Below are 13,129 nucleotides of genomic sequence, written 5' to 3' on the forward strand. Positions count from 1 at the left end.
AAGGAAATTATATATAATAAGTAAATCTGCACGGTTGCTCACCATTGGGAACGTCCTTGAGATCCTTTTGATAACTTTTCAAAAAGAGAATAATCATAGATATTCAAATTTTAAGTTCATCGGTGAAATCCACATGTTTATGTTTCTATGAATGTTCAAATGTACCAAGACTTAAATTTCTTAATCAAAACATATCAAATTTATTTAATTCATCATTAAATGTATTTTCAAATAGATACTGACGAGATTTAGTATAATCCAATATTGGGCTTACAAGGTAAAAATGAATTATTTTTAGGCTGGTATCATAACATTGAAAGCATTACTTTGTCTAAAGTCATTTAATGGTGAATGATCCTATTTTATCATGTGAAAATATCCTGTTTATACATGTGAAAATAATTCATTTATTTATTAATTTATAATTTTAGGCTGGTATCATAACATTGAAAGCAGTACTTTGTCTAAAGTCATTTAATGGTGAATGATCCTATCATGTGAAAATATTTTGAAGCTTGAATTTTTAAAGTAAGAAAATCGTCAGATAATGTTCCAGTATTTGGTTGGCCAAAATGTCTTGAGGGAGAAAAGGAAAGTGAATCACACTCTTTCTCTCTTTTGAACGACTATTTATGTTGAGTAATTTTAGTTATGGTTATGATACTGTGCAATATATTCTGGAGAGTAATAAATTTTTAATTTTTAAATAGAAGAGAAGAACACCCTGTATTGGTCTAATAACTTTTACCAAACTTCCTTACCTTTTTTAGATCTAAATCATCATCGGACATTGCTATTCTAGATCTCTCATCTTATAAATTGATCACCTAACTAAAATCTTCCTGTCTAAAAGTACCCAAATCAAAACCAGTCTTGAAGTAAAAAAACACCAAGTGGACCTGACACTTTGAATGATGACTATGTTGGTTATTCTGATTTTTAAATTCAATAGGGATGAAATTCTAAAATGGGACTATTCCTGTTATTTTTCTCGAATGTTCCTACAAGGGAAAAAACATATCTGAAGTTTGAATGATTAAAGTAAGAAATGTGTCAAATAATGTTTTGATCTTTGGTTAACCAAAACGTCATGAAGGAGAAAAGGCAAGTGAATCACACTCTCTCCCTCTTTTGAACGACTATTTATGTTAAGTAGCTTTAGTTATGGTTATAATATTGTTCAATATATTCTAGATAATAATAAAATTTTGATTTTTTTAGGAGAGGAGCTGCAGACCCTCAATTGGTCTAATAAGTGTTACCAGACTTCATTTCCTTCTCCAGATATATTTTTGTCATTGGGCATTGATATTCTAGATTTCTCATCTTAGTTATTGATCACCTTACCAAAATCTTCCTATCTCACAAATCCAGAATCAAAGCCAGTCTTGAAGAAAAAAATCATCAAGTGGACCTGACACTTTCAATGATGGCTATGTTGGTTATTCTGATATTCAAATTCTATAGGGATGAAATTCTAAAAGGGAATTATTTCTCTGCTTTTTCTCCAATTCTCAAATTTTCATCATCCAGTTACTGGAAGGTCTTTACAAATATATAGTAACTCATTTTCCCCAAAAAGATGACTTTATTTCACTAACAAATGTGCATTCTCTTGCTTTAACCCCCGTATTACATCTTTTGAGTAGAACACACATCCTCACAACATTATTTTATTTCCTCTTTTGACATCGATATCTTTTTACACTAAGCTGGTGTTGAGTTGTGACCCAGGTAAAACCAGGACCCGGCTGTAGGCCCCTGTCCATAAAGTCTCCTTATCCTTGCAACCCTACACCATAAATTCCTTACCCCAAAATTAAACCCATCTCCTGTCCTTTTCTCCAACATTTCCCCAGGGTTCTTGGTGCAACAAAAATCAAGTTTTGAATCTTTCAATCGATGTAAGACACGCCATACGCGGAGAAAATATTCCCACTGTCCGCCGGCGTCAAACCAAACGTCAACATGAAAAATGAATAACCCAGTTAATGTCAAAAAAAAAGGAGATAGACTCAGGAGACTTGGAGCCAAACCTCCCACGCGGTTGTCCCCTTATTTCTCCCCTCTCCTTCTGCTCTTCCCAAACTCAGCGTTTTCCCGGCCATGTCTTCTTTCCTCTTGCTCTTCTTCTCTCTGGCGTTCTTGGGCTCTCTATCTCCTCTTACAGCAGATCAACCCTTCTTGACAGACTGCGAAAAAGAAAGAAATTTCACTGCAGGGAGCGTCTTCCAGACCAACCTCGAAAGCCTCGTGCTCTCTCTCACTTCTTCCACCCCTTCGACGGGCTTCGCCAAGGACACCATCGGCGAAGCTCCCAACGTAGTCTACGGCCTCGCCTCTTGCCGAGGCGATCTCGGCTTCGACGACTGCAGAAAATGCCTCTCCAACGCCACCAACGACGCCAAATTTTACTGCCCGGGGAACAGGGGAGCTGTGCTCTTTTACGATCTCTGTCAACTGCGTTACTCCGACCGGGACTTCTTCGGAACGTCCACAGGCGTAGAGTTCTTCGCTTGGAACATTTACAACGTTTCTGACTTGGTCCTCTTCAATCGACGGCTTGGGGGGATTCTCGATGACTTGACTGTGAAAGCCGCGTCGTCTGTTAGGAGGTTCGCCGCAGGTTATGTGGATTACAACGAGTTCCAGAGGCTGTACGCGCTCGTGCAGTGCACCGCTGACTTGAGCGCGAGGACTTGTGAAGACTGTTTGAGGGGGGGGATTGGGCAGATTCCCACATGTTGTAACGCGAAGCAGGGAGCGAGGATCGTCAGTAGGAGCTGCCGTGTGCAGTATGAGTTGTTTTCTTTCTTTAACGAGTCTGCCGTTGCTGGCGCGCCGCCTCCGCCGTCACCGCCTGTCGGAAGTTCTCTCGCTCCCGCAGAGTCTCCAGATGCGCAAGGTAAACAGTTGGATTTTCAATAAGAAAGTGGAGTTTGCTTGTCGTCTTCCTTGCAGTTTACAATTTCTGTCGTTTTTAGAGGAGAGGGAGACAGATTAAGAGCGATAGAGAGAGGATATAGAAAGAGGGAGGTGGGGAGAGAGTGAAAGGGAAAAAATGATATAGAAAGAGAGAGAAGAAGAAGAAGAGATACAAAGAGGGAAGAGGGAAAGATAGAGAGAGAGAGAGAGAGGAAGAAGAAGAAGAAGAAGAAATAGAAAGAGGGGGAGAGAGAAAGATAGAGAGAGAAGAAGAAGAAGCGATAGAAAGAGGGGGAGAGGGAAAGATAGAAAGAGAGGGAGAGAGAGAAGAAGAAGAAGAAATAGAAAGAGGGGTAGAGAAAAAGATAGAGAGAGAAGAAGAAGAAGAAGAAGAAGAAATAGAAAGAGGGGTAGAGAAAAGGTAGAGAGAGAAGAAGAAGAAGAAGAAATAGAAAGAAGGGTAGAGAAAAAGATAGAGAGAGAAGAAGAAGAAGAAGAAGAAGAAATAGAAAGAAGGGTAGAGAAAAAGATAGAGAGAGAAGAAGAAGAAGAAGAAGAAATAGAAAGAAGGGTAGAGAAAAAGATAGAGAGAGAAGAAGAAGAAGAAGAAGAAGAAGAAGAAATAGAAAGAGGAGTAGAGAAAAGATAGAGAGAGAAGAAGAAGAAGAAGAAGAAGAAGAAGAAGAAATAGAAAGAGGGGGAGAGAGATAGAGAGAAAAGAAGAAGAAGAAAAAGAAAGAGGGGGAGAGAGATAGAGAGAAAAGAAGAAGAAGAAGAAGAAATAGAAAGAGGGGGAGAGAGATAGAGAGAAAAGAAGAAGAAGAAGAAGAAATAGAAAGAGGGGGAGACAAATAGAGAGAAAAGAAGAAGAAGAAGAACAACAAATAGAAAGAGGGGGAGAGAAAAAGATAGAGAGAGAGAAGAAGAAGAAGAAGAAGAAGAAGAAGAAGAAAAAATAGAAAGAGGGAGAGAGAGAAAGATAGAGAAAGAAGAAGAAGAAGAAGAAGAAGAAGAAAAAATAGAAAGAGGGAGAGAGAGAAAGATAGAGAAAGAAGAAGAAGAAGAAGAAGAAAAAATAGAAAGAGGGGGAGAGACAAAGATTGAGAGAGAAGAAGAAGAAATAGAAAGAGGGGAGAGAAAAAGATAGAGAGAGAATAAGAAGAAATAGAAAGAGGGGGATAGAAAAAGATGGAGAGAGAAGAAGAAGAAGAAATAGAAAGAGGGAAGAGAGAAAGAAGACGCAGAAGAAATAGAAAGCGGGAAGAAAGAAATAGAGAGAGAGAGAGAGGAGAAGAAGAAGAAGAAGAAGAAGAAGAAATAGAAAGAGGGAGGGAAAAGAGAGAGACGGGAGAGAGAGAGGGGGGAGGATAAGGTTGTTTTTATTCTCTTTTGTTGGGCGGTGGATTATCCTTTCGCATTTTCTTGAGAAAAAACGCCAAGAATCAGCCTAAAATCAGTCTGCCCTATGCAATAAAAACTTATCCTTATGAATGGAGAAAGATCGTAACACAAACTTACTCTAACGTGAAGTAAAAAATTTCAATTGTAGCTGTTTCAGAGAAGACGAACCGCCGCACTACCGTAATTGTAGCTGTCGCAGCGTCCGTATTCGCTGTAGTGGCATTTTCCGCATTCATGGCACTTTGTATACGCAGGAGAAGACGAATAGATCGGTTGTGTAAGTTCCATGATGCCTCCACCGCAGAATCTGATACGATATTAGATTTTCACAACTTGGAAATTCGTTTTTTGTTTTCTATTTTTTATCTTTAAGTTTCTTTTTGGAAATTTTTTGATGTTAAACAATAATACTCGGCAGCGTGCAAAATAAAAGAGGATGCAATAGAAGAAAGGGATTCCTTGCAGTTTAGTTTGGATGATTTGAAGCTTGCTACAATGAACTTCTCGGACCAAAACAAACTTGGAGAAGGCGGATTTGGAGCAGTATATAAGGTATGCAATAAAACTCATTCGGTGTTCTAATATCAGGCTTTTTTACAATTTTGTTCCTCTTTGTTCACATCTATGTGAATTTTTCTATTGTTGTCGCGTCCTTTTATGATTATTATTGAGGCTATAAGACAACTATCCACACGCATTTAATTCCAAATGGCACCAGCATGATCTTCTGCATTGGGTATGAATATAAATTTTTTCTAAATTTGTTTATTTATATCTTTAAATTGGGCTGAATACCATAAAACATGTCGTCTAGTTATATTCTGGCCTCTTAAGGTTCTTATTCGTTATGCCTGCATTAAAATAAAAGCAATTATTCCAATGTTTTCTTATGAGCAATGATATTTATGTAATAGTGATGAAAGTATGCGTGTAGGCAATTTTGCATGATGGTCAGAGTGTAGCAGTCAAGAGACTCATGAATAACATTGGAGAAGGTTTTGAAGAGCTTAAGAATGAGATTGCCTTGGTAGCCAAACTTCAACATCGTAATCTAGTCAGATTGTTAGGCTATTGCCTGGAAGCGCAAGAGAAGATACTGATATATGAATATCTACCCAATAAAAGCCTAGACAGCTTCTTATTTGGTAAGCAGTCTTATTCTAATCCTTTGGTCTAAAAATTTATGGTGTTACTTTTATGAATCTATTTCCCAATCTCTAACATACCTTTTTGGCCTGAATTTAATTACCCATATGAGGAATTCACGAAAAAATTATGAATACCAAGTTTCTTGACTAGCGGGATTTTGATTATCATATTATAAATTTCAGATCCAATCCGGTCTGAGTCTTTGACATGGGAAAAGAGGGTCAGGATTATTGAAGGAATTTCTCGTGGACTTCTCTATCTTCATGAAGATTCAAGACTCAAGATCATTCATAGAGATCTCAAAGCAAGCAACATACTTCTGGATGAAGCAATGAACCCAAAGATTGCTGATTTTGGCCTTGCAAGGCTTTTAGGAAATGAACAGAGTTATGGAAATACGCAAAGGATTGCTGGAACATAGTAAGTCTCATCGGGCTTCAACCATCACTTTACTCTCACTGCTTAAGAGTTTATGTGAACTGGCATTGGCTTTGAGCATATGAAACATTGTTGAGTGACTGTAAAACTCATGATTCCTTTATTGTAAGATATAGATAAATGAGAAGCATTTGAATATTCCTGGCTTTATTATGTTGACTTTAGAAAATAATTCCTAATTACTAGTTTCTTGTTAATGACTCAAGATCCCTCATTTGGTTAGATGTATTAGAAAATATTTCTTCTCAAAATGACCTTCGATTCAGTTTTTTGCACATTGTGATGCATTTTAATATTTTATTAGAAAAAATCTAACACAGCCCTTCTGTTGGAAAAGTGGGTATATGGCACCAGAGTATATGATGCATGGACACATTTCGCCAAAGTCAGACGTCTACAGCTTCGGTGTCCTACTTTTGGAAATCTTGACAGGAAGAAAATGCATTGGCTTCCATGGCTCTAACCCTCCAACAGATCTCATCGGATATGTATGATATTTTTAATAAATACCTTGTACTTTTATTTCCCTCATGATTTATTCATCATTTTTTTATAATTTTATACAGATCTGGAGGCTTTGGAAGGAGGGAGACCCTTTCCAAGTTCTTGACAAAAACTTAGCTGAAAGTTGTCCACCGGATGAAGTCCTTCGATACTTTCATATTGGGTTGCTATGTGTCCAACCAGACCCTCTCAAGCGCCCCAACATGTCGCATGTTTTGTTATTTCTTAGTAGCATCTCAACAGCTCTCCCAGAAATTTCCTCCCTCATCGAGGATGATGAGATAAGCATTAGCACAAGTCAGAATTCAATCCGCCAAAGCCCCCCCATGAGAAACCTTGAAATGCCAAGGTTACCAATACAAAATGGATTCTCTGGTTGTACAGACAGCATGACATTGGAGGCCCGTTGATCATCTTCAATTTCAATTTTATAACTTGTATGTAATGGTACCAATATAATATCGGTCTTGTCGTTGATGTTTTTCAAACTTTCTTGTTAAAATCATCTATTATTTTGATTATCATATAATCTTACTCGTTGAAAAATACTCACTAACGCACAAAAAAATCAAATAAATTACAGTCTTGTGTTTCCATTTACCACTATCATCACAATTAGGGAGATGACAAGATATTGAATGTTTCACATAAAAGAAAACTTCCATTTCTTGTCATTAAAAGAATAGATGATTTTGGGGGAAAAAAGGAATGTAAATCAAAGAGGCAAGGCTAAACATGTTTTAATTATTTTATATAGGTTAAAGGTTAATATTAAATTTTTTATTTTAGATGAAAGAGAAAATTTAATAAAAATAGTTTAATAACTAATTTATGTTTTTTTAATCATTCATAACGAGAATGATAAAATGATCATGATTGTTGATGTGATCACAATCATCCCTTGGATTGGATTACAAACTGCATGATCACTCATCTATCAGATTGACATTTGGTCAAAGAAGGTGATAAAAAAAATCATATGATCTACAATTGATCCTGATTCTTGATCAGGTGGTAAGTCAAAAATGGATGTGACTTTATGTGAATTACATTTGTCATTGGCATATAGGCTTATGCAATAATATTTATATGTTTCCCTTTTAGGGCATCAAAAAGTGTGGGAAAAAAGGGTCGATCCGCAGGGAGGACAAAATGTAAAAAATGATTGTGATCGAAAGACATTCAGCACAATAAGATAATGCATAAGAATGAGAAGGATAAAGAGAATTTGAGATGAGATCAGGAACTCAAGCAGAACTAAACCTCCTCATGGCGATTTACATCACTTTGGGGAATAAAAAAATGATGAGGGGTATCTAAAGCTTGTTCCTCCTTGAAAGATCAAGATCTAAGGGAAGGGAAAAGGGATGTTAGCGCTGGGCCTTCTTGATCTTGCTCCTCACTTGAGGTGGCAAGATCCTGAATAACAAATGATAGTGATGTCTAACCAAATGTTTAAATCAAGGATTTTAAGTCTGATTTGTGATACTAGCATCAAGGGCTTACCTAATTTTTTTTGTTCTTATTGGCGCTTGAAATCGGATGATGTTCTCCTTAAATGATCTATCCTAGAAATAATTGAGGTCACAAAGCTGAGCTGCACAAAAAATTGTCTTCATAGACCTGTTGTGTTATCCTTCATCAATTAGGATAGGGACACGTTAAACATGTTTTTCACTCTGTCCCTGGCATGGTTTTTTTTATAAATACATACATTTCAATGTAAATAGGAGGAAAAGATAAGGCAACCATAAAAATTTCAAATCGATTTGATTGATCCTCTCTCTCCTCCATGCCACAAGCATCACACAAGGGGTATGTGCAAGTTATTCACACAAAACATCACACCATCAGTCACGCAAAAAATCTGTTACTTGATCGGTCACACAGTGTGAATACACGTGTGGACATTTCCACTAAAAAATATACCTGATCATTGACTGAAAATACTCCACGTGTCCCAGTTTGCAATTTATGTTACCAGAAATTTAATGCATAAAAAGAGTCCAATTTTGCATTAAACATCATCATTTATTTATGTGCATTTATTCCACAAAAAACAGTAAACTACACATTGATGGAAATATATTTCTTCAGCAAGCCAATCACATATTCTATAACTCTTTGATTTTTTATTATAATTATTAAAATAATATTATTTAGTGTTAATGGCCAAATCACATGGGTACATATTTCCTGAAATTTTAGAAAAAGGTCAACTATCCTCATATGGAAGAAAGTGACTTCAAACTTACCCAAATAATGGTCTGATCATTTTAAATTTTGATAATTTATATTTGTATATTTAGGGACAATTTTTCATCTGTTTATTGTGCCCTCGTGTGCTAACTTTATTTATTTAAAACTTGATTTATTTTTTAAAGTCATCAGAATATTTATCCATTATAATCTGAGTATCCCAACATGAAATCTTCCATTTTTCATTTGAAAATTGATTATAAGAGCACTAATATAAGTTTAGAAAGCAAAATAAGGTGACTCGCCAAATAAAAAATGATTTCGCAGAATTTTTTTAGATATCTGAATTTTCGTATGATATATATATATATATATATGTTCTCTTGTGTGATCTTTCAAAACCAAGAAAACAAATGTATAAATTTTTCCTCAAAATAATAGTTTTTCTGCTAAAAATCTATATCAAAATCCATAGTTAATATAACTTTGCATTATTCAATATTATATTATAATCGTAAATACCACATATTTGAATGTCTTATCTCGCTCAGATTAATCTTACTCTATATCAAAGTCAAAATACTCATTCACCTATATCGTTGCTTTATCACAATCTCAATTTCCAATGTCAAAAAAATTCAAGTGAGATTTATAATCACGTGATCTCTCAATATCAAACTTTCGTTTCATTTATAATAATATCAATATCAAATTTGAATTCATAATATCTAAAATAAAGCTGTATCTCTTAAATCAAGATAAGGCAGTATGGATTTAACATTTAATTAATGGTTTAAATAAATCCATATATATACATGCTCATCCTCAGTTATTCTTTGATTATCTCATGTTTAATGTTACTAAATATCTCTCCCAAGATCCTTCTCCTTTGATTCTTAATTTTCTTATATTTTATTATTATTTTAAAAATTTTATTTTATTTTTATTTTGTTATTGACAAAGACTGAATTCTTGATTCAGCCCAAATAAATAAATAAATAATATTTAAAAAATACATTATTTACCTTTAAAGGATTGATAATTTGTTCGCCTTCCTCCCTTTTTTCCGCTATTTTTTTATATCTTACCTAATTGACCTTTCTTTCCTTTGAGTTATGATATTTCTATGACTCTTCAACATGCTACTGAGTTTTGGAATTTTATTCCTCGCTGAAGTCTTAAGGTCAAGAACTAAAACATATATATTCAAAAGATTACCCTCTTCACCTTTAAAGGTTTAGTAATTTGTTTCCTCTTCTTTCCTTATTCCATTCATTTTTTATATCTTATCTAATTTACATTTGTTTCATTTGAGTTAGGATATCTCTATCTCTCTTGGAGATGCTCACAATTTATGGCATTTGAATCCTCTCTGAAGGAATCCTACTTCACCTATTTTCTTGTATGTTACTTGATTTTATTGATTATTTCTTAAGCTGGCTACAGTTCAGGTCTATTTTACAATGCATCAAATATATATAATTGACCAACATAATTAATAGGATTTGAAATTTTGATATCGCTATCAAAACCACATTTTTAATTTTATTCATTGAATCTCAAGAGTGTCTCACTGCATTTTTCTCTTTGTTTTAAGAAAAACCAATGGAACATCATGACATTCTGGAAGTTCTTATGTCTGAGGAGAGAGACATAGAGTTTTATATTTTTTTTAAAATGTATTAGTCTCTCATTATCAAGTAACCAAAATTGAAATGTTGAATTTTAAATTTTGTTGCAAATTTCATTTATGTATGTTGATTAAAGATTAAAATGCATCAAGATCACTCCCAAACCGTTGTCATTTTAGCTCTTAATTTTATAATTCAATTCAACTAGAGAGACTCTCATTGTGTATCACGGTCATTTTTACATCAGCTTCTACATGATTTATAGCCAATGCCGTCATATTATTTCATTTTGTATTTTTTTAACCTCATAATTTTCCCCTTAAAACATCAAAAATATACGAAATAACCTTAATTTCTCCTGAAATACAACTCAAAGTGAGACTGAATCCACATACCTCAATTGAGAAAATTCAAATAAAAGTTCTAAGGAAAGCCTGACCAATTTTCTACAACCATTAATCAACAAGTTCATCTAAATTGAAAGAAACAGGCACACACATAGACGCACACAGGGTAGAAATATAGAGAGAGATTTTTGAAAAACATATCCCTTCCTTAAAGTAATTTTACAGCATCAAGTTATACTTCATGATTTAATTAAACGTATTTTAAGGTTTTAGCTAAGTATGAAGCAGATTCCTTGAGAGATAGCAAACTAAATTCCTATACTTTGAAAGATAAAAAATTCATGATACTTTTATGAGAATGAGAGATATTTATTTTAGAATATATTCTAATTAAATTGTATACACGTTGTATAGGACACAAGCTGTGATTTCATTTTTATTCCACTTTTATTAATACGTTTGTATCAATTAACAGGTTCATCAAGCACAGAAATGAAATAAATTCCCATTATTTGTTTTCCAAAAGGGTATGAAACTGATAATTTTATAATCATTTTGAATAAGGAAGATTACACTTAAAATCCGGCATCAGTTCAATTGTAATGAGAGTAGATTCTATATAAAATCCAAGTTTGAGATCCTCCTGAAGAGGACTCTGCAACTCGTCAAAAGGAGCTGACATGGACCAATAGGGACATTAATAAAGAGTAGCAAGTAAAATACATACGCGTACCCCATATTCTCGTCATAAGAATAGTTGTTAGGATTAGATATAGGATTAAACATATATATTGGATTAAACATAGATGTAGGATTAAATGTAGGTATAGGAATAAATATAGTTCTGATTAATTATAGATAGGAATACATGTGGACATGATCCAACAGTTACAATTTGTTTTGTTGTAGCTGTTATAATTTGTTACTACGATTACAACATGAGTATCTTTACATTTTACAACTTTAACTTTATACTATAAATACCAACCAATATTATTCACCAAAGTTCATGGATAAATAGCTATCTTGATTAGACCTCCTTTCTTTCTCTCTCTTCTTCTTCTCCTCTCATCTCTTATTACTCTTGCACGGGAACGGAACTCTTTCATCTAAAACATACTCCAAAATCTTGGTAAATAGTTGATCATTGGGGGTATATCGTCAATCCTGACATGGGCAGATAATAAAATTATCTCCTTTTTCTCTCTCTTATTCCCCAACGGACGAGTCTCCACAAACAAGACCTATCGAACTCCTGCGGCGGTGAATCGCCGGCCCCGCTCGTTGAGCTCCACTCCATGGCCGCCATGGCCACGCCCTTTCGAGCTTCCTCCCCCCGTCTTCCTCTACCCATCTCCTCCATCTCTCCTCCACGAGGTAACTCTCTCTTCTCTCTTCTCTGTTGTCTCTTCTCTCTTCTCTCTTCTATCGTCTCTTATCTCTCTTCTCTCTTCACTCTTCTCTCTTCTCCCTTATCTCTCTTCTATGTTCTCTCTTCTCTCCTCTCTTCTCTCTTCTCTCTTATCTGGGTCTGTATTTGTGTGGGAAATTCATCAATGGTGGAATATTGTGTGCAGGGTGTTCATGGAGGAGGAAGAAGACGACGGTGAGGGCGATGCAAGGGGGGGAGAAGAGCGAGAAAAGAAGCTTCTTGACGGTGGAGGAGGCGGGTCTGGTCGATATTTCCGGCCTCGCCCCCCACGAGAAGTTCCTCTGCCGTCTTACGGTATGTGTTCATAATTCAACCCATCTCCCCCTTCTTGTTCCAAATTACTGTTCTTATTACTGTTCTTAATGTTCTTATTATTGTTCTTCTTGTTAAGATATCGTCGTTGAATTTGCTGAGGGTGATATCGGAGGAGGAGGGGGTGAAGATTGAGGAGCTGAACGCGGGGCGCGTCTGCGATTGGTTCTTCAAGGATAAGCTCAAGGGCGAGCAGGACCCTGAATCGGCCGTTCTTCAATGGGGTGATTCCGGATTCGGGTTGTGATCAATCTCTCGCTCTAGAGGATGATGTGATCTCTCTTTCTCTCTCTTTTCTATCTATCTCTCTCTCTAAAGGATGGCCGTCTTGGAGATCAGATTCTGGGTTCGGCCATGGCGTCGATGTAAAGAAGGGGAAGAACAACAACAACCTGCAAGAACGGAAGATGTTCAATCCGAAACCCATGAGATTCCGTAGTTTTTCCTCTTTGCTCCAAATAAGCGGTTTGCAAATTGAAACCTCTCTCTTCTCTCTATCTCTCTCTCCTCCTCCTATCTCTCTCAGATGTCCTCTCTCTCTCTAATTCCATTTTCTCTCGGGTTAATATCACGGTTCAGCCTAAAGTTTTCCGAAAATTCGAGTTACAACCCTATCTTTTTTTTCGCCGCGTCACAGCCCGAAACGCCCATTTGGTCCGCCGCCGCAGCCCGGGCGTGACGTGGACTCGACGTGGCTGCCAGGTGGAATTCTGGCGGCGTCCACGTAAGCGGAATCCACCTGGCAGACACGTGGAGTCCACGTCATAACGCGATTTGAAGAAAGTGAGAAA

General features: G+C 35.9%; 2 protein-coding genes across 3 annotated transcripts; both read left to right on the forward strand.

The window, feature by feature from the left end:
* The first annotated feature begins 2,106 nt into the window (after nt 1–2,106).
* On the forward strand, nt 2,107–6,938 carry LOC144704123 (cysteine-rich receptor-like protein kinase 10). 2 transcript variants are annotated; one of them, XM_078576373.1, is made up of 7 exons: nt 2,107–2,905; nt 4,475–4,603; nt 4,745–4,878; nt 5,261–5,471; nt 5,658–5,895; nt 6,251–6,401; nt 6,480–6,938. In XM_078576373.1, the coding sequence occupies exons 1-7, from the start codon at nt 2,107–2,109 to the stop codon at nt 6,825–6,827; spliced, it is 2,010 nt and encodes a 669-aa protein (XP_078432499.1). In that variant the 3' UTR covers nt 6,828–6,938. The 2 variants fall into 2 exon arrangements, with proteins under 2 accessions (XP_078432499.1, XP_078432500.1); XM_078576374.1 differs by having other exon boundaries at nt 4,484–4,603.
* A 4,858-nt stretch (nt 6,939–11,796) lies between these two features.
* Nucleotides 11,797–12,818, forward strand: LOC144704126 (receptor-interacting protein). The gene is made up of 3 exons (XM_078576378.1): nt 11,797–11,971; nt 12,172–12,320; nt 12,418–12,818. Exons 1-3 carry the CDS (start codon nt 11,893–11,895, stop codon nt 12,583–12,585), a joined length of 396 nt encoding a protein of 131 aa, XP_078432504.1. The 5' UTR covers nt 11,797–11,892; the 3' UTR covers nt 12,586–12,818.
* The last annotated feature ends 311 nt before the right edge of the window (nt 12,819–13,129 follow it).

Source organism: Wolffia australiana, chromosome 6 (assembly GCF_029677425.1).
Source record: "Wolffia australiana isolate 7733 chromosome 6, ASM2967742v1".
Classification (NCBI taxonomy): Eukaryota; Viridiplantae; Streptophyta; class Magnoliopsida; order Alismatales; family Araceae; genus Wolffia; species Wolffia australiana.